General features: G+C 56.0%; 3 protein-coding genes across 3 annotated transcripts; 1 reads left to right on the top strand and 2 right to left on the bottom strand.

Annotated features, from left to right (window-relative positions):
- Positions 1 to 224: 224 nt before the first annotated feature.
- Positions 225 to 1,562, bottom strand: RNF225 (ring finger protein 225). The gene has a single exon (XM_045987430.1). The coding sequence runs from the start codon at positions 1,560 to 1,562 to the stop codon at positions 567 to 569; it is 996 nt and encodes a 331-aa protein (XP_045843386.1). The 3' UTR covers positions 225 to 566.
- A 1,738-nt stretch (positions 1,563 to 3,300) lies between these two features.
- On the bottom strand, positions 3,301 to 7,633 carry RPS5 (ribosomal protein S5). The gene is made up of 6 exons (XM_045987432.1): positions 7,542 to 7,633; positions 6,631 to 6,739; positions 4,538 to 4,747; positions 4,255 to 4,383; positions 3,506 to 3,604; positions 3,301 to 3,425 (listed from the first exon to the last, which is right to left on the bottom strand). The coding sequence occupies exons 2-6, from the start codon at positions 6,736 to 6,738 to the stop codon at positions 3,357 to 3,359; spliced, it is 615 nt and encodes a 204-aa protein (XP_045843388.1). The 5' UTR covers position 6,739; positions 7,542 to 7,633; the 3' UTR covers positions 3,301 to 3,356.
- Positions 7,634 to 18,172: 10,539 nt separating this feature from the next.
- ZNF837 (zinc finger protein 837) lies at positions 18,173 to 26,887 on the top strand. The gene is made up of 2 exons (XM_045987417.1): positions 18,173 to 18,246; positions 23,778 to 26,887. Exons 1-2 carry the CDS (start codon positions 18,228 to 18,230, stop codon positions 25,400 to 25,402), a joined length of 1,644 nt encoding a protein of 547 aa, XP_045843373.1. The 5' UTR covers positions 18,173 to 18,227; the 3' UTR covers positions 25,403 to 26,887.
- Positions 26,888 to 27,708: the final 821 nt, after the last annotated feature.

Genomic DNA, 27,708 nt, shown 5'->3' with positions numbered 1-27,708 from the left:
GCTCCAGCCACCTGCAGTGAGCCCACAGGATGACTAAACCAGAAGCCTCACCCCCAGCTGCTAGCTGAGGGTTCTCTGCCGGGGTCTGATGGTGACCGGGGGTGCACTCGGTCGGACCCTCCAGAGGGGCTGATGGGGTCCCGAGCAGTGTACCTACCCGGTGTTGGTCCAAGGGGCTCCCCAGCTGGACTCCTGGGGGGATGAGGATCAAGGGTCCTCCCAACCGGGCCCTCATGGAGACCAGGTTTAGGAATGCCTCCCAGAAGGGCCTTTGCAAAGAGGGGCTCAGGACAGCCTCAGCTGGATGCCCACAGTTGCTCAGGGTCATGGGTGCTCCCAGAGGGCCCTTGTGGGAATGAAGGCAGAAGTTACTCCTTGAGAGGGTCCCTGCTCCGTGGTGATGATCCCTGGAACGATCTCACTAGGCCTCCCTCCGAGAAATGGGTGCTTTCCATGCACCTTGGTAAGGCCTCCAGGAGGACCAGGACAAGCGATCCTGGCAGGGCCCCACCAGGAGGACACGGAGGACCACAGCCCTGGAGACAGGACCTGCAGCATGGATGCGTTTACCGTGGCGCCCACACCCCCCTCCCGCCCCGTCCTCGCGGGGCCCAGCCCTGGCCGGCTTCTGCTCCCCACACGCCGTCCTGGGGCCGGTCCAGCGTACCCTCGGCCTCCACCTTGTCCTCGGAGGCCTCCTCGGGCTCCAGCACGTCCTCCGTAGCCCCTGGCAGGGCGGTCACCAAGTCAGGACCCACGGGGCGCGGCGTCCAGTGTGTCCCCGGTGGGGGCCGCGGCGGGAACCAGGAGAACCCGGGCGCCGGGGCGAGCGCCACGAGCTGGGGCCGCACGGGGCCGGAGGAGGCGGCGTGGGGGATGAGGAAGAAGATGTAGACGCCGGAGACGACGAGGCCGGCGGCCACCAGCACCGCCAGCGCCACTGCGGCGTTGAAGGCCCAGGCCGGGCTGGCCAGGGAGAGGCGGCGAGACAGCGGGCGGCCGAGGCGCAGCGGCGGCGGCGGCGGCGGCGGCGGGCGCGCGGCGCGGGACTTGCGCAGCCCGGGCGGCGGCGGCGGCGGCCGCAGGTACAACAGACCGCGGCGGCGGTCGAAGCGCACCGAGCCCTGGCGCGGCAGGGGCGCGCGCGCGTCGCGGGGCAGCAGGCCCGGCTGTGTGGGCAGCGCGGGCAGCCCTCGGCGCGGGGCCAGGCGCGTGGGAGCGCGGCACACCGGACAGGCCACCGCGTCGCCGCCCCCCGCCGTGGCCAGGGACAGGCGAGCCAGGCACTCGAGGCAGAAGACGTGGCCACAGTCCAGGCACTTGGGCAGCTTGAAGACGCCGTCGAAGGGTGACACGCAAATGAGACACTCCACGGTGGACACGGGGGTCAGGATGGGGCCCGAGCCGGGGCTGCCGTCCCCTTCCTCCTCCTCCTCGCCGTCGTCGTCTTGGCCCTCCTCCCTGCCGGGTGAGCGGGGCGCAGAGAGTGAGCTCGGGGAGCTGGGGCCTGAGTCCTGAGGGGCCCGGGGGCGGCGGAGCCAGGGTAGCCGAGGGCAGGGCATCCGGACGGGACCTGAGGGGAGAGGCCCGTCAGCCAGGGAAGCGGGTGTGGGGGGGGAGAGCGGAGGAGGGTCTGTGGAGGGTCCGGCCCAACGGAGCAGAAGCAAAGGGGGGTGTACAGCCAAAAAGCAGAGAGGCTAGAACGGTTGGCAACTCACAGGGAAGAAACAAAGGAAAAGGGTGTCCAGGTAGGGAGTTGAGGAAGCACCAGGACTGGAGAAGGGAGGGAGCAGAAGAGATGGGAGGACAGGATTGGGGGACAGGGACAGACCCAGGGGGCATGGTAGGTCCTAAGCTAGACTTGGGTGGGGAAGGGGCAGATGACAGCAGATGACTCATCACCAAGCAGGACCCCAGACAAGCAATGGGGAGGATCCAATATGGAGAGGAACAAAAGATGGAGACCTCTAAGAACTAGTTCGATTCTGGGGGGGTCCATACCAGATCCCAGGAGGGGTAGATGAGGAAAAAAGGACATGCAAGCCTCAGGATTGGAGCCCAGCAGCACAGAGAAATGACAGAAGCCCAGAGCAGGTGCCGGAGATTCCCCATGACAGACCCCAGTGAGCCTTTGGGCTCTTCCTACCTGCTGGTGCCACCTCCCTCTGGCTGGAACGTCCCTGCCAGTTCTGACCCCAGTACTCTGCCTACCAACAGCTGCGTACTAGGTGCCCATCCCTGCAGGAAGGTGCTGCCTTGGTACCACTCCCTCCAGATCCCAGGTTCCCAAGGTACCTGTCAGACTTGTCTGACTGCCTGGCCCGCCCCTGAGACAGGTCCCTCCAGGATGAACACCAAGCCTGACGTTGGCCGGATGTTGGGGGCGGCAGGAAGGTGATAAGACAGCACAGGGGGACAGGCCAGTGACAGTCTGGCCCCATGGGTGGGCACTAACAACCCACCACCCAAGTCTTCCATCACCTCATGAATCCACTTTCAAGCCACTGGTGGAATCAGATGAACCTGCTGTAGCAGTGACTCCGTGGGTACCCAAGGTTAGGCTGCAGTCCTGACTAGTACACAAAACGCAGAGGCAGGGGCGCCTGGGTGGCTCAGTGGGTTAAGCCTCTGCCTTCCTCAGGTCATTATCTCAGGGTCCTGGGATTGAGCCCCGCACCAGGCTCTCTGCTAAGTGGGGAGCCTGCTTCCCCCTCTCTTCTCTGCCTGCCTGAGTTACTTGTGATTGGTCAAATAAATAATCTTGAAAAAAAAAAAGAAAAGAAAAGAAAAAAGAGTGAACAGGCAGCCTGGAGCTCTGGGGGGAAGCTGGCCAGAGCAAAGAGGAGCCTCTGGGGTGGAAGGTGGGCAGACCCCACCATACTGGATAGGGCTGGCCCCGGCCAAACCAGCAGGCAGGAGGCTAGAAACAGTGGCCCAGACCATTGGCCTTAGATGGTCTAAGGCTGCTCCCAGCTCCCTGGCACTGCTCGCAGGAAACATGCCTCTCAGGGTGGTGGGCTACCACCCAGATCTCCTGGATAAACACCAAGCCCTTTAGAGAGAGTGACGTCTGTGCCAGGACAACCCACCCCTCTCATTTCCAACACAGTGGAACCCTCGGGGCGGCCAGGCCTGTTCTCCGGGGCGCCATGGTTCTGAGTCAGTGGCGCTTCCTGAGCAGAGTATCTCCCCGGTGAACCCGGGTCCCCACAGGCCGAAAGACAGGTCAGAAACGTGGCCAGCAACTCAGGACCCTGGGCCCATCCCACTCCAGCGCCCCCCAAGGACACACACTGGCACAGGTGGGTGAGGCTGCCCCAAGGACAGACAGGTTTATTGAAGGCACAGCCAGGTGATCAACGGTTGGACTTGGCCACACGTTCCAGCTCGTCCTTCTTCTTGATAGCATACGAATTGGAAGAGCCCTGCAAGGAAACAGATGGTCAGTTCTGAAGGCTGGAGCAGCTTCCCCTTGAATTGGCCCCACCCCTGTGTCCTCACTCACCTTGGCTGCATTGATGAGCTCATCTGCTAGGCACTCAGCAATGGTTTTGATGTTCCGGAAGGCAGCCTCACGCGCACCTGTGCACAGCAGCCAGATGGCCTAGGGAGCACAGGGGTCAGCTAAGCAGATGCCCCCAAAGCAGACAGGGCCACCGTCTTCCATAGCCTAGGCTCCCCCAACAAATGCTGGCTACCATACTGCCTGGCATCCACTGGCCCCCCGCGACGGAGACGAGACACAGTAGGAGCCCAAAGGCAGCACCAGGTGAAATGCTGCCAGACCTGAGATCAGACCAGGGGCCAAGGAAACAAGTGTGGACACAAAGGCTGACGCTGGGTGCTTGGTTACAGGAGATCCGAAACCTGGACTGCAGGGAAGCGCCATGCGGTGTGAGCTCCTGACCTGGACCCTGACTGACAATGGACAGCTACAAAGGGTACACTGGGGACAGCTGCAGGCATGGAACATGAGACAATTCTATTTCTGTTAAGGGGGCTGTGGTGACAATGCCCCCAGCTGATGATCAAATGGTCTGTGGAAAAAAAACACACACCCACACACAGTATGTAACAACACACACTCAAATGAAACCGTGCCTCAGGGAAATGTTGCTCAGGTCGGGGCCAGAACCAGTATCTGCCCTGAATGTGATGGTAATGCAAGAAGGCTTCCTGGAGCAAAAGACACTCCAGGTAAAGCACACAGGCAGAAGAAACCTTCCTACTTGCCCATTTCTGCCCCAAGCCCACCTGATTCACACGGCGCAGGGGGGACACATCGACAGCCTGACGCCTCACTGTTCCGGCTCGCCCAATGCGGGTTGAGTCCTCCCGGGGACCGCTGTTAATAATTGCGTTCACCAGGACCTGGAGCGGGTTCTAAGAGAAGGCAGCCACAAATGTGACATCAGTCCACATCCCTCCCCCTCCTCATCCCTAAACCCTAATGGACCCTGACACACACGCCACGGGGCAGCTGTTGGCTTCGGGCTGTACTAAGGGCACTCTGCCTCATCAGGCCTCACAGTCCTACCTCACCAGTGAGCAGATGGATGATCTCGAAGGCATGCTTGACAATGCGCACGGTCATGAGCTTCTTGCCATTGTTGCGGCCATGCATCATCATCGAGTTGGTGAGACGCTCCACGATGGGGCACTGCGCCTTGCGGAAGCGCTTGGCTGCATAGCGCCCTGCACTGTGGGGAAGGTACTTGGCATACTTCTCCTTCACCGCAATGTAGTCCTGGGGCAGCAGGGAGACGGGATGAAAGAACCATCGTTAGGAGTAAGATGGCCAAGAACCAGAGGGACTGAGCACCCACTGGGGGTAGCCCCCACCCATCTGTGGTGGCTTGACTGTGAGGGGGCCCTGCCTGCCACAAAACAAGTAATCTTAACAAGTGTCTTCATCAAGTCACTAAGAAGAGCACTTCCTTGAGGCACCTGGGCGACCCAGTTGGTTAAGCGCCTGCCTTCCAATCAGGTCATGATCTCAGGGTCATGGGATGGAGCCCCGCATTAGGCTGCCCAGCCAGTGGGGTGGGGAGTCTGCCTCTCCCTGTCTGTGCTTTCTCTCTCTCAAAGTCTTAAAACAAACCAAAAAAGCACACCTCCTTTGTAATGGGAAGAAGGGAGGGGGACAGAGAACCAAGATCACAACCTATGATCTGGTTGGTTTTTTTTTTGAGATTTATTTGAAAGAGAGAACATGAACAGGGGAGCGGGAGCAGCAGACTTCCCGCTGCACAACTGGGAACCTGATAGGAGACTCCTTCCCAGGATCCTGGGATCACCACCTGAGCTGAAAGCAGACACTTAACTAACTAGGCTACGCAGGTTTAGTTAAGCTACCCCACGATCTGTTTTTTGTTTTTGAAAATTTTATTTATTTGACAGAGAGATAGAGAAAGAGCACAAGTAGGTAGAGCGGCATACAGAAGGAAAGGGAGAAGCAGATTCTCTGTCAAGCAGGGAGCCCGATGCAGGGCTCAATCCCAGGATCCTGGAATCATGACCTGAGCCAAAGAGAGATGCCTACCAACTGAGCCACCAGGAACCCCCCACGATTTCAGTTTTAGGCGTTTCTCAAACTCCTTCCACAGACATTTTCAATGAAGGAACTCCTGGTACAGGGGCCGTCCTGTGCACCGCAGAACGTTTAGCAGCATCCAGTACAGTGGTAGCACCCCTCTGAGTTTTAGCAACCCAAAATGTATCCAGACATTGCCAAGTGTCACCTAAAAGGGGTGGGGGAAGATCACGCCAGAGAACCACTGTTTTAGCAGAATTATCCAGCAACCCTTCCTACATATACAGGCATCATTTCCCAAGAAAATGTCTATAAAACACCAAAATGTTAGGGGGTGGTCAAATCAGAGGAACTACACGCATGTAAGAGAACTACTGTCACCTGTTCCACCATGAAATACACCCAAATGTCATTCTATCACTTATACACGAGTGTCCCCACACACATCCTATTTCTATAAACACCAGGAGTAACTGAAGAAGAGAAAATTCTGATACCAGAACGATAGCCTGCAGAGAACCACCTGCGCAAACAGGCAAGCAGCTAGGTGTCCATGCAGGGCTCCACACTGGGCAGGATAAATCACAAACACCAAATGCCCTGGCAGGGATTGGATAGAAGGTCCAGGTCTATGGTAGAGCCTTGCACATCTTTCAAAACCAAATTCTGGCATGACACGGACTTCGACTTCCCCAGCCCCTAAGAGCACCAGGGAAAAGCGAAAAATTGTCTTTTAAGAAAGTATTTACTTGTCAGAGCCAGCACACGCAGGGAGAACAGCGGGCAAAGGGAAAAGCAGGCTCTCCCCTGAGCAAGGACCCCAGGACCCTGAGATCATGACCTGAGCCAAAGGCAGACACAACAATGGAACCATGCAGGTGCCCCTCAAATCAATAAATAAATTTTAACGAGAACAACAAAAAAAGAAAAACAGAACCAAAACACGGACACAAGACCCCTGTGGGGCATGATGCTATCCCTGAGAAAGGAACCATCGTGTGTAGCAACCGAGTTTCAAGTCACCCCTCCTGGAAGATTCCACGTGTGCCCCCAACCCCCTAGCTGGGGACAGCGCGACCACCACACGCCCCCCTCACCTGCAAGGAAATGTCATTGATCTGAACGTCATCGGTGCTCCACTTCCCGAAGAGCTTGATGTCAGGGGTCTCCGCCACCGCAGGTGCAGCCGTCTCCCACTCGGTCATCCTAGGAACACAAACTGTCAGAGCCCAGACACAACCACCCCTGCGAGGCTGGCCCACACGCTGCCACCTGGGAAGCTATATGGAACCCAGGAACATCCTGGGTGAACATCCGGGTCCACCTTTCTGGGTCCCAGAAAAACCACTTAGCTGCAATGTGAGCAGAAGCATCTCTCCCTCACCAAAGACCCCGGGAACCAAGCGCTGGCAGGCCCCGGCCAACAGCGGCTGCGCGAACCGTGTCTGCAAGGGAGACACCCGGTACCCCGACACTGCATCTGCTGGAATTCGAATCCCAGCCAGATCATTAACGAGCTCTACCCTGGGGGAGAGTCAGCCTGCTTTCGCCCTGCTTCTCTGGAGTCAAATGGAAACCCGAGTCTAGCACCGAGGGCCACCACGCGAATTCCGCACAAAATCAAGGCAAATGCCACAGCGCGTGTCCGACACCGAGGACATACCAGGAACTACGACCAGAGGAAAAACCGTGCACTGGCCGCGGAGTGCGCCGTGTGCTATGAACAACGGAAACCTCCTATCTCAACTCACGACTGCAGGGCCCAACCCGCACCCCCGAACCCAACCCGCACCCCCGAACCCCGCTCCCGGGCAAAGATATGGAGATAGCGGGACACCGACAAATTGTAACTTTCCTGGGCCGCCACGTTCCTCAGCACGTTTTCCGGAGAAACACGGGAAACTCGCACGGGGGAAGCCCCGAGCCTCGGGGATCGCTCATCGCGGCCCGGAAAATCCTGAATCGTTCCTCGTACCCGCCCCCCCCACCGACGCCGCGACAGCCTCACCTGAAGGCGCAGCCGGGGCGTCACAGTCGACGAGCGTGAACCACGCGCCGCCCTGGCACAGACAGGAAGAGACCGCGAATCGCGGGCCGAAGCTTTTAAAGGGGGTGAAAACTTCCGGGTCAGCGGGGACAACGCGTATGCAAAAAAGGAACGTTTTACTCAAGGACCAATCCGGAATAAGAATGTGAAAGCGCCCTCTGCCAAACTAACTACGTAACACCCTGCGCACGCGCACTCGCAAAAGTGGCCCCACGAGTGCGCCTGGCGGATGTTCTTACAGCCAGTACTTGTCCGGTCTTGGCGGCCCTTGCACGAGCGCAGAGATCTCTCTGAGGCCAAGGCCGCCATGTCTAATGAGGGCAGAAATCAGGCTCGCGCTCTTCGCACTCCTGGGCCGCTAAATTCACGCTGCACCTGCTGCGGGTTTCGAGTGCGGTAGCGGCTTCATTCTTAGTCCAGGTCACGGCTGCCTCACAGACAAGCGCAGCTGCAGGCTCGGAGAGGAGGAGTGGGCATGGTGGTCACGACTGCCCTCCACTGACCGTGGCTCCCACGTGCATGCGCTAGCCCCTCTCGCGGGTCGGCCTACCGCACACTGGCATGCTCGGGTTGCTGAGCCTCTTAGAGGGCGCGACCCTTTCTGGCTTGAGCTTTCTTCATCCTATGCCAGGGTACCCCTGTCGTCTCTCTTGCACTTCCTGCCGCCTCTTATCGTGTGCGGGCGGAGGTTGGGGAGGAACCCTGGATATGGGGCCAGGAGCTGTGCCCAACAGGTGGACTGGAGGCGGGGGGCAGCCTCCACTCTATTTGATGCACCTGGATCCTGTGTTGATGCTGACGTCACTGGACGGGTGCAGGGGGTCGGCGTTGGTGACCGTGACGCGGCCACGCTGTAGCCTCACCCACTGACCCGGTGGCTCTCCTGAAGAGCTTGTGCCCGCAACTTCACACACCCTGATTGTTTGGCGACTCCTAAACCTACTCCCTGGAGTCGAGCTGGGACGTGAACTAAGTCTTGGTGGGCTCCCCAGAGGCAACGACAGTGCGGCTGCTCACCCACGCTGGCTGGCAGGATAATGAGGCAGTCTCTAGTGGAGTTTCTCTCCGGGACTGCATGGGGCTCCTCACCTCCTGGTGCCTATCTCTGCCTCCAAGGGGATGCTCCCCCTAGCCAGACCCCAAGGGGCCCAGTCACTTGACGTAAGTGGTCCTCTGTAGGTCCCCAGTGACCCCATTTGCCCACTCTCTGAGCATGCTCATAGCAGGTCCTCAGCATCCGCCTTACGTGTGTACTGCTTCACTGATTTTAAGGGCTAGCCCCTGTCCCTACCCCATTGCAGGAGTGTTTCAGACCAGAGACTCTGTGCCCCCTTGGATGGTTTTTTTTGTTTGGTTTTTAGTTGGGTTTTGGATTTTTTTGGTTTTTGTTTTGTTTTGGTCCAAAATAGTCGTTTTTATTAAAGCATGGGGACAGGAACCTTGGGCAGAAAGAGCTGCTGCTCCCCCCCTTGGACTCAGAAGGATACACCCTGAAGCTGGCCCAAGCATGGGGTTAGATCCTGGGCTGCCACTGGGGATACAGGAACTGCATCTGGACACCAAGGCCCCCAGGCCCTGCAACCTGTGGCCCTTATCCCTGAACTCTGCCCTGTTAGGTGCAAACAGCAGCCTTGGACCTACCACTGGGGTCTGTGGGGGGATGGGGAGGGGATAAATGGGCTCCTCCCTGGTCCTGGCAGACCCTCTCTGCTCCTTGGGGGCCCTCCCTTGTCCTGGGGGAGGTCCTTGGGAAGGTGCTTGGGGGGGGGTGGCAGGGAAGCTGAGAGAGGCAGAGGTAACAGTGCCCGCACACTCAGCCGGATCCAAAGGGAGGCTTCCAACCCTGCCTCTTTCTCCTCAAAAGCTGAGAGGGCCCCACCCCCTTGAACCACAGTTTCCCCCTTCAGCACAGATGTAAAAACAGAATCGGGGTGCTGGCTGGCTCAGTTGGTAGAGCATGTGACTTTAGATTTTAGGGTCATGAGTTTGAGCCCCGAGTTGAGCATGGAGCCTACTGAACAAAACAAAACTGGAAAAAAAAAAAAAATGAGACAAGGCCAGTTTGGATCCTGTGCCCTGGGCTACTGGCCTACTGTCATTTGGTAATAGACATCTTATTTATTTCTTTTAGAGAGCGAGCATGAGCAAGTGGGGGGAGGGGCTGAGGGAGAGAAAGACTCCTCAACCCGACTAAGGGGGAAGCCTGATGTAGGGCTTGATCCCAGGACCCTGAGATCATGACCTGAGCCAAAATCAGGAGTCACCCACTTAACTGACTGAACCACCCAGGTACCCCAAATACACACCTTTATAGACCCTGAAACAGTGACCTGCTGTGCACTGGAGAGCAGGAGGGAGTTCCTGCCATAAAACCCCATAATGTGAAAAGGGTTGGAGGGGGTGTCACCTTGCATACCCCATGCCAGGCATGGGGTGGTCCAGCCTCCCCACCTCCAGGACACAATGGAGGAGACCTGAAGGCTGACTCCATGGGTCTATGGATGTTGGCACTGTGTTCTTCAGCCTGAAGGATGGAAAGTCTCTTTAGAGGCCACCTTCACTTCCTGGTGCATCATTTCCACTCTGGGCCCACCAGCCCTGACCAGCTTCTGCCCTATTTGCCTAACTGCTCTGTGAAGGTAGACTGTGTGGCTTAATCCCTGCTGTATCCCCAGCTGCAAGCACGGAGCCTGCCACACACGATCTGCCTGTGAGTAACCTGAATAAATGAGGGGTGGATAGCCCAGTCTTCCCTAGTCCCTCATACAAATCACTGCTCCCACTCTGGGTTCCAGGCAGACCTGGAGTGGCTGGTCCTCCCTCCACCAGACACCAGTTCCACACCCAGGATTTTTAGGCATATTCCTAAGACCTGTTCAGAAGACCTCCTTACCTTGCTCTGCCCTTCTTCCTGACCACTCCATAGCTGAGGTCACTCCAGGGAAGCCCCTGCCTGACCCTAGGCTCCCAGGTGGACATTAGAAGTCTAGGAATCCAGGAATCCGATCTTACTCTTCAGTGCAACTGTTTGAAGTGGGTTCCCTCATTTCACAGATAGTCATGGAGGCCCAGAGAGGTACAACAAGGATATTTATTGCTTCTCCAACTCCTGCGGTGCTGTTATCTTCTCCCACATTTCTTGGCAGACAAGAAGTTGATCTTTCCGACCACCCAGGGCTCCCCACGTCCTGGCCACCAACCAGCATGTGTAAAGCTGGGCTTACACGGGTAGGTAGTTTGGCTGGGATGCTTGTTACAAGAATGGGAATTCTAGACTTTAAGGCAGAGGCAGGTGCTTGGGCCAGTCCACTTGGCCAGATGCTGGGTGGGCAAGCCTAAACCCCCTCCCTAGTTTCAGTCTGCACAGCTGTAAATTAAAGCCACATATTCAGGATGACTCTGGAATTGTAGGTGGGGATGGGGCAACAGGGCTGGGATGGCAATACTAGATCAGATCCCGACCTGTCTCCTCATTTGGGGCACTTGGGAATAAAGAATAGAGGAGATGAGTTTCTGGGTTGGATTTGAGAACCTTGGAACAGAGTCTTTTTTTTTTTTTTTAAGATTTATTTATTTGGGGTGGCTGGGTGGCTCAGTGGGTTCAGCCTCTGCCCAGGTCATGATCCTGGGGTTCTGGGATCAAGTCCTGCATTGGGCTCTCTGCTCGGCGGGGAGCCTGCTTCCCCCTCTCTCTCTGCCTCTCTGCCTACTTGTGATCTCTCTCTTTCTCAGATAGATCACAAGTAGGCAGAGAGGCAGGCAGAGAGAGAAGGGGATGCAGGCTCCCCGCCGAGCAGAGAGCCCAATGCGGGACTTGATCCCCAATTCATGCGTCAGGCATCAGGATATGGCAGGACTGGAGACAAGAGTTAAAAGTCATAGGCAGGGGGGCGCCTGGGTGGCTCAGTGGATTAAGCCGCTGCCTTCGGCTCAGGTCATGATCTCAGGGTCCTGGGATCGAGCCCCGCATCGGGCTCTCTGCTCCACAGGGAGCCTGCTTCCTCCTCTCTCTCTGCCTGCCTCTCTGCCTACTTGTGATCTCTCTCTGTCAAATAAATAAATAAAATCTTTAAAAAAAAAAAAAAAGTCATAGGCAGGGGCGCCTGGGTGGCTCAGTGGGTTAAGCCTCTGCCTTCGGTTCAGGTCATGATCCTGGGATCCCAGGAGTCCTGGGATTGAGACCCGAATTGGGGTCTCTGCTCCCTGGGGACCCTGCTTCCTTAAATCTTAAAAAAAAAAAAAAAAATCCGGAGGCACCCAGTGCCTGGGCACTTCCCAGGCCTCCCCTTCAGCCCGCCCATGATGGGGGCGGGAGCAGAGGGAGTCGCGCTGCTTCTGCGGCAGGTGCTGCAGTTGGGGCAGGTAGGGCATTAGGACTTAGAGCACTTGACAGAGGAAGGTGCATTGCTTACTGCCTGGGCCTTGGTTTCCCCGTCTGTAAAGTTGTAACACAAGCAACCACCTCCCCTGGAGTTTGTGAGTTTCCAGTCTCTTTCTGGGTGACTCTGCATCTGCACTGAAAGACCTGCAGTGATTCTGAGCTTTCAAATTTGCAGATTCCTGAAGAGCTGAAGGCAAAGAAATTGGGCCACACCTGACTTCCTCTTTCTGAGCCCCCATTTATCCATCAGTAAAGTGGACTGGATGTCGCCGCTTTTCCAGACATGGCGTGACGACTAAATGAGTCAATCCGTGTAACATTCTTAACATGGGGCCAGATGGTGCCTAACAAGCCCTCCGAAAATCGTGGCTGCTTTTAATTAATTTATAAAATGGGTTGTCCAGGGGCGCCTGGGTGGCTCAGTGGCTTAAGCCGCTGCCTTCGGCTCAGGTCATGATCTCAGGGTCCTGGGATCGAGCCCCGCATTGGGCTCTCTGCTCCACGGGGAGCCTGCTCCCTCCTCTCTCTCTGCCTGCCTCTCTGCCTACTTGTGATCTCTCTCTGTCAAATAAATAAATAAATAAAATCTTTTAAAAAAAATGGGTTGTCCAGTCAGCGGACATTTATGGAACTCTGCCATGTGCCAGCCTCCAGACACTGCCCCAGCCATCTCTAGCTTTGGAGCTACCCCACTTGAGGCCCTAGTTCCTATAGAGCACTGCTCAAATCTTGGTCTCCACATACAGCATAATAAAATGGTTCAGGGGTGTTTTGTTACTCAGCGATAGATAATTCAGCCCAGGTGTTAGAGCAAGGGGATCGCTGATAAGTTGTACCAGCAAAAATGTGTTATACAGGGGCACCTGGGTGGCTCAGTGTGCCTTTGGCTCAGGTCATGATCCCAGGGTCCTGGTATTGAGCCCCGCATTGGGCTCTCTGTCAGCACGGAAACTGCTTCCTTCTCTCTCTGCCTGCCTCTCTGCCTACTTGTGATCTCTGTCTGTCTTCAAATAAATAAATAAAATCTTTTTAAAAATGTGGTACACAGTATACTGTGACATCTGCTTTCATAAGTGGCTTTTTTCACATAGGTCCCCATGCCTTTTCCCATTTTCCCCAAATGATCTTGACTCTTGTATGTGCCATCTGTATTTCATGGTTTTCTTTACACTAGGGTTTCTTCACTTCAGCACTACTGACATTTTTGTCCAGGGGTGGGGGGTGGGGCTGTCCTGTGCATTTTAGGATGTTCAGCAGTATCCCCGGCTTCTAAATACTGTATGCTAGTAGCAGCCCCAACCCCAGTTGTGACAACTAAAAATGTCTCCACACATTGCCAAGTGTTCCTCAGGGGGCAAAAAACTACGGAGAACCACTGATTTATATAAACTCATTTGTTTTTGCTTAGATCCACTTATTGATAGGGAAACTTGACAACATCAAACAAAAATGTAAAACCAGCCTGAAGACAGGAACTCCATGTGTAAATACCTGAACAGACTACTGTGGTTAACCTGTGCTTGATGATGTTGTAGACAGAGGCTCTGGGCTTGCCCTTGCTCTGACAAAAGGGAGATGGGTTAGAAAATGTCAGAGATCTCCCAGTGCCTTATGGAGACTGTTCCTTTCCCGCCTGCTGCCGTAACAAATTACTACAAACTTAGTGGTTTAAAACAATCCATACTTATTCTCTTATACCTCTGGAGGTCAGAACTCCACAGTGAGATTTAGGAGCTAAAATCAAGGCGTAGGCAGGCTGCAATCCTTCTGGAGACTCCAGGGGAGAATCTAGGTTCTCCGTTCCCAGGTCCTAAAGGTTGCTCATATTCGCTGTCTTGTGACTACACCACGCTGACCTCTGCTTCCATCATCACAATTCCTTCTCAACTCTCTCATCAACCCTCTTGTAAGGACTACTGTGATTATATTGGACCCCTGAAAAATCTAGGATAATGTCCCTATCTCATGATTTTTAATTACATCTGCAAAGTCTCTTTTGCCATATGAGGTAACATATTCACCAGGAGCAGGGATTAGAATGTGGACATCTTTGGGAGTCCGTTATTCTATCTACCACACACATGCGTGGGACTCTAAACCCAGGCCAGCAATAGTTCCCATCATCAGCCTGGCACAGCCATCCAACAGCTAGCGTTGGGTGTAGCTTGTCACATGGAGAGTCTGGAGTATGTACAGGGCAGCTGGTAATGAGGGTAGGTCAGAGAGAGGCCAAAATCAGCAGGAGGCCAGTGGTCAGACAGGTGAGAGCAGAAAGAGAGGAGAGGGGGAACCGAGCCTAGAGAGACAAAGAGGTGACCCCCTCCCCAATCACCTCACCCACTGAGCTGGCTGCCTTCAGTTCCTGCCGAAATGCCTTCTTTATGTCTCCCACCTTTTTTTTTTTTTTTTAAAGATTTTATTTATTTATTTGTCAGAGAGAGAGACAGAGAAAGATCACAAGTAGGCAGAGAGGTAGGCAGAAGCAGAGGGAGAAGCAGGCTCCCTGCCGAGCAAGGAGCCCGATATGGGACTCGATCCCAGGACGCTAGGATCATGACCTGAGCCGAAGGCAGCTGCTTAACCAACTGAGCCACCCAGGCGTCCCTGTCTCCCACCTTTTAACAGCTTTCAAGACTAGCAAATCTGTTCAAGCTATCTAAGATTCCTCAGCTGCTGGGGTTTGCTTCCTTTGCACCCTTTTCCCCTCCTGGGAACGGCCAGCCTCTCCATTTCTCTTTGGCTCTCCCAGATCTTGCTGCTAGGGTTCTGAATCGAAGGCCAGCCCCAGGATGGAGGCTCCGGCCCAGGGTGCTGCGCAGTGAAGAGCCCCTGAGGCTGATTCCCAGTCCCCAGTGCCTTGGGACTTCAGGAGAAACGGGTCGTGAAGCCAAGCTCCTGGCGGAGCACCGTGCTGGGATACCGCCCTCGGCAGAGGGACTTGCGTGAAGGGGTGGCAGGAGGCGCGACAGTTTTCTGGGCACAGGCTCCCAGGGTTGTGGCTTCGGCATGAGGCCAGTCCAGCGACCTGACAAGTCAAGGGAGACGGATTCCTGGTGTGGAACCCCACTTTCTCTCCAGTGCCCTGGGGACCCCGGTTCTCACTCCTGGAGCCCCCGTAGGTGACAGTGTGTGCGGGGAGGGCTCTTCTGGGGCTGCCCCCAGCCTCAGCCCCACTCTTCCTCCCTCCGGAGATGGAAGGCGGAGCCTTTCTGGGACAGGCGGAAGCGCCCCATTCAGTCCCGGACGCCGTCACCTCGCCGACCACTCAAAAACCCTACCTCGCTGACTGGCCGGCGAGGGCCGCGGTTGCCATGACAACCGGAGTCCAGGGGTCGGGCCGCGAGGCACGGCGGACTACGTTTCCCAGCAGGCCCCGCGAGGGCTCCGACGCTCTCTCACAGAGGCTCCAATCCCTCAGCGCCGCGGTGGCCCGAAGGCGGAGGGTGGCAGGTTCTGCGCCGCGTGCGAGGCGGGGACCAGGGGAACCGTGCGGGCTGCCCCGAGTTAGTAAGTGGCGTTCGGCGCGTACCCGCGACTCCAACCCGCGAGGCCGGGACCTCCGGGCCCTCGGCGCGCGTTCCCGCTCTTACACGGCCTCCTGCCCCCTCCTTCAGCCCGCGGGCTCTGGGCGGAGGCCTGCCTCGCGCGTTTCCGGTCCGCTCGCCCAGGGTCCCGGCTGGCCACCGCTGGCCGGGCCTTCAGTTCCGGGCGGGCCTGTCGGCTCCACTTCAGGCTGCCGCGGGCGCCGACCGGAGCGTGGACACTGAGCTCCACGTGCGGAGGCAGCAGGCCCGGGCCCCACCGTCGCGGCTCTCAGAATCAAGCTCCGAGCCTCCTGCTGGCGGACACTGGCCTCCCGGCGCCCCCGGCCCGCCCGCCGGCCTCGGCTTGCGTGTAGGCGCCGGCTCCTCGTCAGTCCCGGTTCCGCCGCTCCGGTCGCCGGGAGGCCGGAGAGCCGCTCCTCCCCCACTGTCACGCCGCCCTGCGTGCGTCGCTCGTCCCCGCACTAACCCTGCTTTCCTCCTCGTGCATTCTGGTCCGCGCTCCTCTCTTTCGCGCCCTGGAACGGCCCCGACTCCGACCCCAAGCGGCTCGCGGCTGGGCGCGTCACGTGGAGGACAGGCGCAGCGCGGAGTCGTGCCCGCCCTCGGGGTGCGCCCGCCGCACCGGGCCGCGCACTGAGGCAGAAGGCCCTCGGCCACAGTGGGGTGTGTCCAGACGCGGAGGACGGTCGCCCTGCCAGCCTTTCCCCACGTGCTGTCGTGCGGTTCTGCCGGGCTGGCGCGGGCTATGTCCCCTGCTCAGCCTCCTGCTTGCCCGGCGGTGCCACTGTGTGTCCTGCCCCGTCCACCGGGCAGCCCGGAGAGCGTTCGAGAGGCTGGGAGAGCGCTCAGGCTGCGGGGCGAGTTCACCCGGGGCAGATGGGGAGGCACTGCCAGAACAGCTGGGACGGCCGCCATGCAGCGGGGAGACCCGCTCCTGGGAGCCCTTGCTGAGCTCAGCCTCCAGTCCCAGGTCCATGACTGAAGGCCCTCCGGGTACGGGTGGGATAGTTTGAAGGTGCAGGCCGGGAGCGGGGCAAGAGAGGCAGCCTCGGCCGTGGGTGGCAGCTTCCACTTGCAGTGTCCGATGCCGGGAGGCAGGTTTCTGTCACGGTAGATGGGCCGAGGAAGCCGCCTATGGGAGCGGGTGTCTGGGGACAGTCGGGAGATGCCCTGTGAACATGGCTAATGGGTGACCCTTGGTCCCCACATTCTGTGAGTTCAGGGTTTCTTCCTGCTAGGTGGGAGCTGCTACTTTTTCCTGGGACCACCCAGTCTTACCTGACTCTCTGCGCTGAGCAGTCATTAGACTGGACATCACCAGAGATCAGAAGGGCCCCCACACCTAAACCCACTCATCCTATGAGGGGTGAGACCACCCTCTATTAATTTTCTGTGGCTGTTTTAACAGATTACAACCAACTGGGTGGCTTAAAACAGTAGAAAGTTATTCTCAGTTCTGGAGGCGGGGAGTCTGAAGTAAGACATCATCAGGGCTCCAGGCCCTGAAAGCTCTGAGGCAGAGACCATCCCATGCAATTGTCATGGCACCTGATGGTTTCAGATGTTACTTGGGTTGTGGCTGCAATTGCTCCAGTCCTGGCTTCCACCTCTTCTCTTGCACTCTCTTTGTCTGTCTTTCTCTTACAAGGATTCTTGTTATTGCATTTAGGCCCCACCCAGGGAATGCGTGATGATCTCATCGCAATATCCTTTCCCAACTAAGGTCAGTCACCTTCACAGGTTCTGGGGGTTAGGGTGTATATGTAGCTTTTGGGATGGGGCACCATTCAGTCCACTACACCTTCCTTCGGTAGAACCTGCCCAGTCCTGGGTGACATCACACTGCAGGTCACCCATTCTCTGCCTTCTCCACTGATTCCATGGTGATTGCTGTTCTGGGTTGGTCAGGCTGCCCCAGATGTGTTCTCCCATTCTGGTGGGTCCTTGGCCTCTGGATCCCTGAGGTTCCAAGAGGTCATTAGAGTTCCACAAGGTCCTGCTCTGGCTGCCAGGTCTTGTGCAATCCAGGATATGAGGCCAGCAACCATGACCCTGCAGGGACAGCATTTACTGGAAGCCCTGGGGCAGAGGCATGGCAGGCACCCAGGTCTTGCTGTCCCTCACATCTGGGGCATTGCAACTTGGTATCATGCCAGATCCTGGCTGTGGGGCTTCTAGAAAGTATGATTATAGAAGTCCTGGTTCTTCCCGGGGGTTGATGCACAGAAATCTGGGTACCTGCCTTCCTGCTGCTCAACACTCACTGTGGGGGCCCCCTCCTCTCTGTGAGCAGCCAGAGTTCACCCTGGAGTTACAGTTGTATGAGAAGGAAAGAAAGGATTGTTCCCATATCAGTGCTTATGGCTTCCCCAACAGCTCTGTGCCTGGCCACTGCAAGGGGTCAGCCTGGCTTTGGGGAGGCAGACCAAGGAACCCTGCAGAGCCTGCATGCCTAGAGGCAGAAGCTGGAGCAGGGATGCAAGGGAGGCTTGTGAGAGGCAAAAGGTGAATACCGTGGGTGGTGGTGGAGAGCCAGTGGCTAGCCTGGTATGGAGGACAGCTCCATGGTCAGACAGAATGGGGTGTGAGCTCCTTCACCAACTCTCAGCCTTTACCTTTGCCAAGTCGCAGCTTCTCATCTGGGAATCAGTGACGTAAATCAGTGATGACAGTTCCCTGGGCCTCAAGACACCATGAAGCATTTCCCTGGGCCCCAGCTTGATGCCCATTGGCACAGCAGGTATGTCTAGCTTCCTACCAAGAGTTTTCTCCTTGAGATGAGTGGCTTAAGAGACACTTGGTTGAAGAGAAGTCTGGATACAGGGGAGAATGCTGTTAACACAAAGGTTAAGCCTCTGATGTGAAAACTATGCTTGGTATACAATCCACTTTTACAATATACTAAATAAAAGTTAGTATTTTATTTTTACCTAGCAGTTTTCTCATTATGAAAGTATTGTTAAACACACACACACACACACAGACACACACACCCCTCCATCCCATGCATTTCTGTCCCTATGGCCGGCCAGGGCTGAAGTGATGTCCCGGGTGTTTCAGGGCAGGCTCACCTCCGGGGCTCTGCCGCACTCCCGAGGCAGGAATGCTTTGTGCTGTGGGTGCTTTCCTTTGTTGTTTTTTGAGATACAGTTCCTGTAACATAAATGAACCATTTTTTTTTTTTTTTTTTAAAGATTTATTTATTTGACAGATAGAGATTACAAGTAGGCAGAGAGGCAGGCAGAGAGAGAGAGAGGAGGAAGCAGGTTCTGCGCTAAGCAGAGAGCCTGATGCGGGGCTCGATCCCAGGACCCTGGGATCATGACCTGAGCTGAAGGCAGAGGCTTTAACCCGCTGAGCCACCCAGGCGCCCCAAATGAACCATTTTGAAGTATACAGTTGAGGTTGGTTATTAGCATATTTTAGTTTTTACTATATTTACTGTGCAACTAAGTGCAACCATTGTCTAATTCCAAAACATTTCCAGCACCTCAAAATGAAACTGCACACTCATGAAACCATTATTCCCCATTCCCATGCTTCCTTCCCTCAGCCCCTGGCAATCACCAGTCTACCTTTTGTGTCTATGGATTTGCCTATTCTGGGTTTTTCACATAAATGGAATTTTACCACATGGTCTTCTTGTGTCTGGCTTCTTTCACTGAGTGTGATGTTTTCTGAGGCCCTTCCATGTGTTAGTATTTCATCCCATTTTGTTGCTGAGTAATATTCCCTGGTGTGGACAAGCCACATTTCGTTCATCCATTCACCAGTTTTTGGACATTTGGGTTATTTCTACCTTTTGGCTGTTATGAAAAATGCTATAATGAACATCCGTGTGCAAGTTTTTGCTTGACAGCCCGTTTTCATTTCTCCCGGAGAGATACTTAGGAGTGGAGCTGCCGTGTCATGTGGAGACACTGTGTTTCACCTTTTGGGGAACTGCCAGGCCGTTTTCCACAGAAGCTGGTTGCATCACTTTCCATTCCCACTAGCTGCCTGGGAGTGCGTTGTGCAATTGCCTTTTTTGCCAGGTCTTCCTGCCCATCTGTCCTCATTCGGACAAAGTCTGAGTGTGGAGACTTAGCTGGAAGAGGCTGGTCAGTCTACCCACAGTAGGTCCAACATACAAAGTACAACGGCTTTGCCAGTGCCAGTGTACAAGGGACACCTTCTGAAACTTGGACCCCCAGCTTGTCTGTTGTATTTGCACAGCAAGCTGCAAGTTCCAGAGAAAGCTCATCCCTTGACCTTCCCTAGGTGGGTCCTAGTCACGGTCCTTCAACCCTGGGCATGGTGTCCGTTGCGGGTTAGATTCCTGTCCACCTTCTGTTAGGGTAGTCAGCACAGGTGGGCACATGGAGCCCATAGCTGCTTGCTCCCTAGTTAGCCCATGTCGTTCCCCACGCCTGTTTTTGGAGAGCTGCATAGTCCAGTCTCAGGGAAGACAGGCAGAAACGTAGTATCGGGATAGGGTAGTAGCCATTTCTTACCTGGAGAGAATATCCTTGGACTCAGATCCACAAGTGTCTGGGAAAGAGACGTGCCCCTTGCGTCTTCCTGCTGCCTCCCTCTATAAGGGCAGCATGGACAGTCTGCCACGGGGGTACAACATGCCTGTGTTCACTGTCGCCCAGATGTCCTCCTGCTTGCTTGAAGTCTCTCTGGGGGCTCTGAGCGCCTCTGCTTTGGGTCTCAAGCTCTAGGTGGCTAAATTGTCAGGTGGAGAAACAAAGGCACGTAGTGGTAGTTGCCGCAGTGGGGAAGATGTTGGATTCCCTAGCCCCCATCGGTGCCACCCAGAGAGAGCAAGCAAGGATTGATCTCCTTTTGGGCCTGAATGTGGCCCTTGAAGTCTTAGTCTACCCAGACATTAAGTGGCTTTGAGACGCAGCTGGAGAAAGGTGGCCTCACCGACCTTGGGTTGAAGGCCAGACTCACATAGGCCTGAAACTCACAGGAGGGTTGGTAGTTACATGTGACTGGAGTGAGGACTGTCAGTAACGTCAGGTCACAGTGTTTGTGGTCCTGTCCATATTGCCACCTTTGTTTCTTCGGAGCATGCCCCCAGCTGCTTACTTGCTGAGCCTGTGACCAGACAAACCACCCTTCATGCGGGCCCTTCAGTGTCCCACACTGCAGCAGGCAGCAGCCTGAAGAGCAGAGTGCTAGTGGCCAAGCGGCTGCCGTGATCCCTTCGTGATCTGGGGAACGTGTGCGATTCTTTGACCTCTTCAGCATGTCTAATCGTCACTCCCAAGTCAAGCGATTTCTGCCATTGTGGTTGTGATGTCCAAGGGCAATGTAATCCACCAGAGACGGCTGGCAGCCCCGTCCTGAAAAGAACCACGTCCACTTGCTCTGAAGTGTCCTTGGCTGAAAACGTGCAGAGAGACTTGACCAAATGCTTCCTGATTCTTTTTAGTTCCAAGTCATGTTATTTCAACCCACTGGTAGCCCCCAGGGACCTGCTTGTTAGAAATTTGCAAAAATGACAGAAAACAGCAGTGGGTCAAGGGAGAGTTGGTGAAAAACATTTCACTGAATAGACTCAAATTTCTGAAACTTTTTTTTTTTTTTTTTTTTTTTAAGAGGGAGAGAGGTGGGGAAGGGCAGAGGGAAAGAGAGAATCTTAAGCAGGCTCCACATACTGCACAGAGCCCAAGCAGGGCTCAGTCTCACAACGCTGAGATCAAGACCTGAACCAAAATCAAGAGTCAGATGCTTAACCAACTGAGCCACCCAGGTGTCCAGAATTTCTGGAACTTTTGAGAAAGGGATAATCTGCCTTGCACAGAAAAGGGAACAGAACAAAAGGACGAGAACCTGAGCTGTCATGCTCAGTGAGCTGTTGATTTACTGTGGTCACGTATTCAGACCCCAAAGGCTGTGCTGGGCAGGTCCATATTTGTTCTGGAAGTAACAAGAATGTAGGAAGAATTCTCATTCTTACCATGGCCTCTTTAACAGGTTAGTCCTCTTTTAGTGACTGTCATTAATCAGTAATCTAATCGACATGCAAGTTCTCCTTTCTTATCTTTTTTTTTAAGATTATTTAATTATTTATTAGAAAGAGAGAATAAGCAGCTCCTGGGTGACACAGTGGGTTAAAGCCTCTGCCTTTGGCTGGCGTCGTGATCTCAGGGTTCTGGGATGGAGCTCCTCATCAGGCTCTCTGCTCAGCCGGGAGCCTGCTTCCCCCTCTCTCTCTGCCTGCCTCTCTGCCTACTTGTTATCTCTCTCTGTCAAATAAATAAATAAAAATCTTTTAAAAAAAGATAGGTCCACTGTTAATGAAAGTTTTTTTAAAAACATTTTATTTATTTATTTGACAGAGAGATCACAAGTACGCAGAGAGAGAGGCAGAGAGAGAGGGGGAAGCAGGCTCCCCACTGAGCAGAGAGCCCAATTCGGGGCTCGATCCCAGGACTCCAGTATCATGACCCAAGCCAAAGGCAGAGGCTTTAATCCACTGAGCCACCCAGGCGCCCCTGAAAGATTATAAGAAAGAGAGAACAAGCAGGGAGAGCAGCAGGCAAGAGGAAGAGGGAGAAGCAGTCTCCCTGCCAGGCAGGGAGCCTGACATGGGACTCAATCCCAGGACTCTGGGATCGTGAGCTGAGCCGAAGGCAGACACTTCACCAACTGAGCCACCCAGGTGTCCCTTGTCCTTTTCCTTTCTATATTCCAACCCCCCAGGTGGGCCTTCTCAGCCTGACCCCTCCCTGTATGTTTGCTGCACATCAGAGTCACCCATCCCCACTCTACATGTTTTCACTGTCTCCCGCCAAGCAGGCCCCCACCCAGATGGGACTGCTCTGAGCTGCTCATGTATCCATCAGGACTGCGGAGGAAACATTCAGTTTTGTTTCACCTAAGTGGCATCTCGATTCACACACCGCGTTTTCCCAGTAAAGCATCCAAAGAGCTCAGAAAAAGCCCTGTGGTAGGCAGAACACCCCCACCTTCCCTCAAAGTCCCCAGAACCTGGGACTGTTACTCACACAGCAAAAGGGACCAGGAGGTATGATAATGGATCCTGATGCAGGAGATCGTCCTGGATTATTTATGGTGGGCCCAATGTGATCACGGTGTCTTTGTATAGAAGAGGCAGGAGGGGCAGTCTGATGTTTCACTGCTGGCTCTGAAGATGGAAGACAGGGCCAGGAGACAAGGAAAGTAGGTGGCCTCTAGAAGCTGGAAAAGACAAGCAAACAGATCCAGGCTTTGAGCCTCCAGAAGGAAGCAACACTGTTTTTTGTTTTTGTTTTTAATTTTGTTTTGTTCTGTTTTTTAAGATTTTATTTACTTATTTGACAGAGAGATCACAAGTAGGCAGAGAGGCAGGCAGGGAGAGAGAGGAGGAAGCAGTCTCCCTGCAGAGCAGAGAGCCCGATGCGGGGCTCGATCCCAGAATCCTGAGATCATGACCTGAGCTGAAGGCAGAGGCTTTAACCCACTGAGTCACCCAGGCGCCCCAGAAAGCAACACTGTTGAAACCTGACTTCAGGACTTCTCTCCAGACCTGTGAGCTAATAAATTTGCATTGCTTTAAGCCCCTAAATTTGTGGCAATTTGTTACAGCAGTAATAGAAAATTAACAGCCACAGTGGAATTTGGAAATAGTAACAGGAGGCATCGGGCCTTCTTGGTGTTGGTCGTCGCTGGAATGATCAGGGCCCCCACGTTCGGCTGTTCACGTTACATTTATCATGCCCGTTTCTCAGGCTGCCAGACCTGAGGGAACTAACGTTGCTTGGTAGAAGTGGTGAGGGGCACAGCTGGTGGCCAGCCCTGCTGTCGGATGAGCCCCACCTCGAACCTCCCAGAAGACGTGGCTGATGGCAGGTGAAGAGGGTTGGGCCAGGTCAAGGCAGGGAGTCAGTAGGGCGTGCTGCCAGGAAGTTGGTGGTTGGGAGTGGAGCGTGGTTCTGGGGAGTGGGCAGCTGAGTAAGTGGGCAGCTGAGTAAGTCTTGCTAAAGGGAGGGGCTGCCGAGGTCCCAAGTCAAGGATGACGGTGCTCCAGCAGCTGGTGAAGAGGAGGGATGATGCTTTCTGGGGCCTCCGTGACATCTTAGACTGTGGCAGATGTCAGGAGTCAGGGCAGGAGGCTCCAGCGTTCTCACTGCCTGATGTCATTTCTCTTCTTTCTTCCCTGGGCTACGGAAAGGTGGGGGCAACCCCGTCAGTCCTGGGGTCATCATTCTTTGGCAGTTCTCACTTCTCCCCTCCCGGGAACTGCCAACCTCCATTTCTCCTCTGCTCTTTCAGATCCTCCAGCCAGGACACTGTTGGGGGCTGGTCCCAGGATGGAGGCTCGGGCCCAGAACTCCAGGCAGGGAGGCATCCCCAAGACAGATCTCCAGGGAGCCGACAGGGGCCAGGAGGAGAAGCCCAAGATGGCGTGGAGGCCCCTGGCAGAGGACCCGGCCAAGAGACACCCCTCTCAGGAGGGAGACCTACATGGAGGGACAGCAGGCGGCAAGACGGCTCACCAAGGCAGGGACTCCTGGTGCTGGGGCCTTGGTGTGAGCCCCAGTCCAGGGACCTGCCAGAGTGCAGGAGCGGGACCCCTGGCACAAGAGCCATGTGACCCCACCTCCTCTCAGGACCCTGACCTAGTCATTCCCCAGGGGCCACATGCTGGGGAAGGCCCCTGCTGGTGCCCAGTCGATACAAGGGCCTCTGGCCGTAACTGCTGCCTGGCACAGCATCACAGAACACCCCTGGAGGAGAAGCCCCTGGTGTGTGGTCACTGTGGAGGCCAGCTGCTGTACCAGGTCCACAGAGAGGATGGGTCACAAGAACAGTGCACAGGCACCCAGGCCTTCCCAAAGACACTGCAAGTGACCCTCTTTCAACAGAAGCCCCTGAAGGAGCTGCCCCAGGCCTGCCGTTGCCGCGAGGGCTTGACCCGGACGGCCCTGCCAGCCACGCAGGAAACGGTGCGGATGGCAAAGGGGCCCCTCCTGTGTGCCCGGTGTGGCAAGCGCCTTGGCTCAGACAAGCAGCCGCAGACGGCCGAGGGCCCCTTAATGTGTCTTCGGTGTGGTCAGGCCTCGGGTCCCGGCTGCGGTGCCCCCGACCCCCCGGCGCAGCGGCTCTACGTCTGCGACCAGTGCGGCAAGGCCTTCGTGCGCACCTCGAGCCTGCTGCAGCACGAGCGCATCCACACCCGCGAGCGACCCTATGAGTGCGCCCAGTGTGGCAAGGCCTTCGTGCGGTGTTCCGGCCTCCACCGCCACCAGAAGACGCACTCCGCCGAGCACCACCGCTGCAGCCGGGCCCTGGCCCGGAGGTCCTGCCTCTTAGGGTGCCCGCCCTGTGGGGACTGTGGCGAGGGGACCCGGGGGCCTCCACGGGTGCCCGTTGCCGGGCAGAAGCCATACGAGTGCGCAGAGTGCGCCAAGGCCTTTGCCCTGTTGTCGCACCTCGTGGAGCACCGGCGCGTGCACACGGGCGAGAAGCCCTACGCGTGGCCGGAGTGCGGCAAGGCCTTCAACCAGCGCTCGAACTTGAGTCGCCATCCGCGCACGCACAGCGGCGCCAGGCCCTACGCCTGCCCACTGTGCGACAAAGCCTTCAAGGGCCGCTCGGGCCTGCAGCAGCACCGGCGCGCACACACCGGCGAGCGGCCCGACGGCTGCCCCGAGTGCGGCAAGACCTTCCGCGGCTGCTCCGAGCTGCGCCAGCACGAGCGCCTGCACTCGGGCGAGAAGCCCTACATCTGCCGAGACTGCGGCAAGGGCTTCGTGCGCAACTGCAGCCTAGTCCGCCACCGGCGCACGCACACGGGCGAGCGGCCCTACGCGTGCGCCCAGTGCGGCCGCGCCTTCAGCCAGCGCTCCAACCTCCACGAGCACCGCAAGCGGCACGCGAGCCGCGTCGCCTCCTGAGCCTGCGAAACGGCGCCGGGCTTCCCCGACCCTCCCTCGGTACTCGCTGCGTCCGCAGGCTTCCCCCGCTCCCTCGGTCCTGCGCCCTTGCGGGTGCGCGCACAGCGAGGGGCTCTGGCGAAGCGCTAATAAAGGCGCGCGTGGAGCGCGCTGTGAGCCGGCGGCCGCGTGGGCTCTCGAGAGTCCGGCTGCGCCTCCCGGGTGGGCTGGAAAGTGGGGGAAGCGGGGGCGGGGGCGTGACTCCCCGGGGCGGCACAGGCAGGGAATGGTGGAGGGGACATTTGACCCCAGGACCTCTCCTTGTACTTCCCTAGGGACTTCGTGAGTTTTTGGTGTCCTGTGGGTGTTTGCGCACCCATTAGTGTAGCTTGGCCCGGCCTCCTCCGTTCGATTTTCGAGATAATCTTCTCTGGCCTCCCCGGGCTTCAGAAGAGGGACTCTGCAGTGACCCTCCTGGGGCTGATGGCCCCGGGCTTCATGAGGAGGGCCTCTGCCTGCCCTGCCCCCGGGTGGTTCTTACTCACTATGCAGAGGGCTCCCCTTGGAAGGAGGAGGGATTCCCGGGCAGCCTTGGCCTGGCTTGTGATTGGCAAGTGGGGACCTCATCATGTCAAGTCGAGGCCGGTGATCCAGCCAGTGCTCTTCTGTCAGAGGACTCCGGGCTGGATGCCATCTCCTGCTGCATGGGAGGAATCAAGGAGTGTGAACCAAGTGTGCGGCCACAATCCCCCGTGGCCACCACATAGGTGGGAGTCCACCAGAGGCCTGGAGCTAGCAACATGCTTCTTTCACAGCAATATATATAGTTATGTCTGTACCGGATTCCAGATTCCCCACTCCATCCTCCGCACTAATTCCAAAGTGACACCCCTACAGCTCTCCACTTTGGGTGCGCTTACTACATGCCAGGCACTGTGCTGGGCACTCTACCCTTAATCACCCCATTTGATCCTTGCCCTAACTGGGAGAGGAGGGGCAACTCTGGCCTCATAGCAAAGGGCCCTGGAGAGGCCACGTGGCTCAGCCAGAGCCCCCTGGCGGGAGGGCAGAGCTGGGCTCATCATTGAGTCTGGGGCCTGAGCCTCATATACTTCCAAAGGGTTCCCAGGCATGGCCTTTTGATCCGGCAGCAAATTCCCTGCAAATACCCCTTCACTTTGTGTCTCCTAGTCGGAGGCTCCTGTTCATCCTGTGGGGTAAAGAAGTGCTTGGCTCTCCATTCCCAGACAGTCCCTTTAGTGTGTGCCTGGCCCAGGCTGAGCACTTCACATCTGCTGCACTCTGGGTTGCTCCAGATCCTGTGGAGTTGGGTGCCACCCCCCATCCCGGATGCAGGAGGGATGGGCACTGCATCTGCGCCACCTGCCCTTGCCTCCTTGTGCAAGGAGTTCAGTGGCTACTGGGAAGGCCAGGAGTACAGGAGCCTCTGAGCCCAGTCAAAGCTGGGGACTTTATGGGGCGCCTCGGTGGCTCAGTGGGTTAAAGCCTCTGCCTTCGGCTCAGGTCATGATCTCAGGGTCCTGGGATCGAGTCCCGCATCAGGCTCTCTGCTCAGCAGGGAGCCTGCTTCCTCCCCTCTCTCTGCCTGCCTCTCTGCCTACTTGTGATCTCTGTCTGTCAAATAAATAAATAAAATCTTTAAAAAAAAAAAAGCTGGGGACTTCATGCTGGGAAGAACTCGAGTGTGTAAGGGGTATGGGGAGTTCAATCCAAGTATGATGGACTCTACTGGATCCTGAGTGCTGCCAAGATGAACCTCAGTATAGAAGGGACATTCTGGGTCCCATGTACAGATGGACTAAAATGCCCCCAAATCCCCTTTTCTCTTCTCACAAACCTACATTTCTCGGGCTTCCAGCAGTTACACGGAGCTATGCGATGGAGTTCTGGCTAATGGAATGTGGACAGAAGTGATGGAAAACATGAAATGGCCTACATCATTTTTTGCTTGTTTCATCAGCTAGCTGGACAGAGGAGATTCCGCAGAAAATTCTGAGGAGGATGTAAGGAATAGCTGAGACCTGATAGAAGGAGCCTGAGTCCCTGAATCAAGGACCGCCTTCTGGAAGGAGTGTCACTTGACCACTTCATGCTGTGACATGAGCACAAAAGACATCTGTATTGTGTTGAGCCACTGAGGTCCTGGAATTGTTGGTTACTGCAGGTGTAGTTACCTACTATTAAAGGATACATCTTTTTTTTTTTTTTTTAAGATTGATTGATTTTAGAGAGAGAGGGGGGAAGAGCAGAGGGAGGGAGAGAAAGAAACTCAAGTGACTCCATGCTGAGCAGAAAGCCCAATGTGG

The sequence above is a fragment of the Meles meles genome, chromosome 19 (assembly GCF_922984935.1).
Source record: "Meles meles chromosome 19, mMelMel3.1 paternal haplotype, whole genome shotgun sequence".
Classification (NCBI taxonomy): Eukaryota; Metazoa; Chordata; class Mammalia; order Carnivora; family Mustelidae; genus Meles; species Meles meles.
Note: the sequence above shows the minus strand (reverse complement) of the source record. Positions and strands in the feature narration are given on the sequence as shown.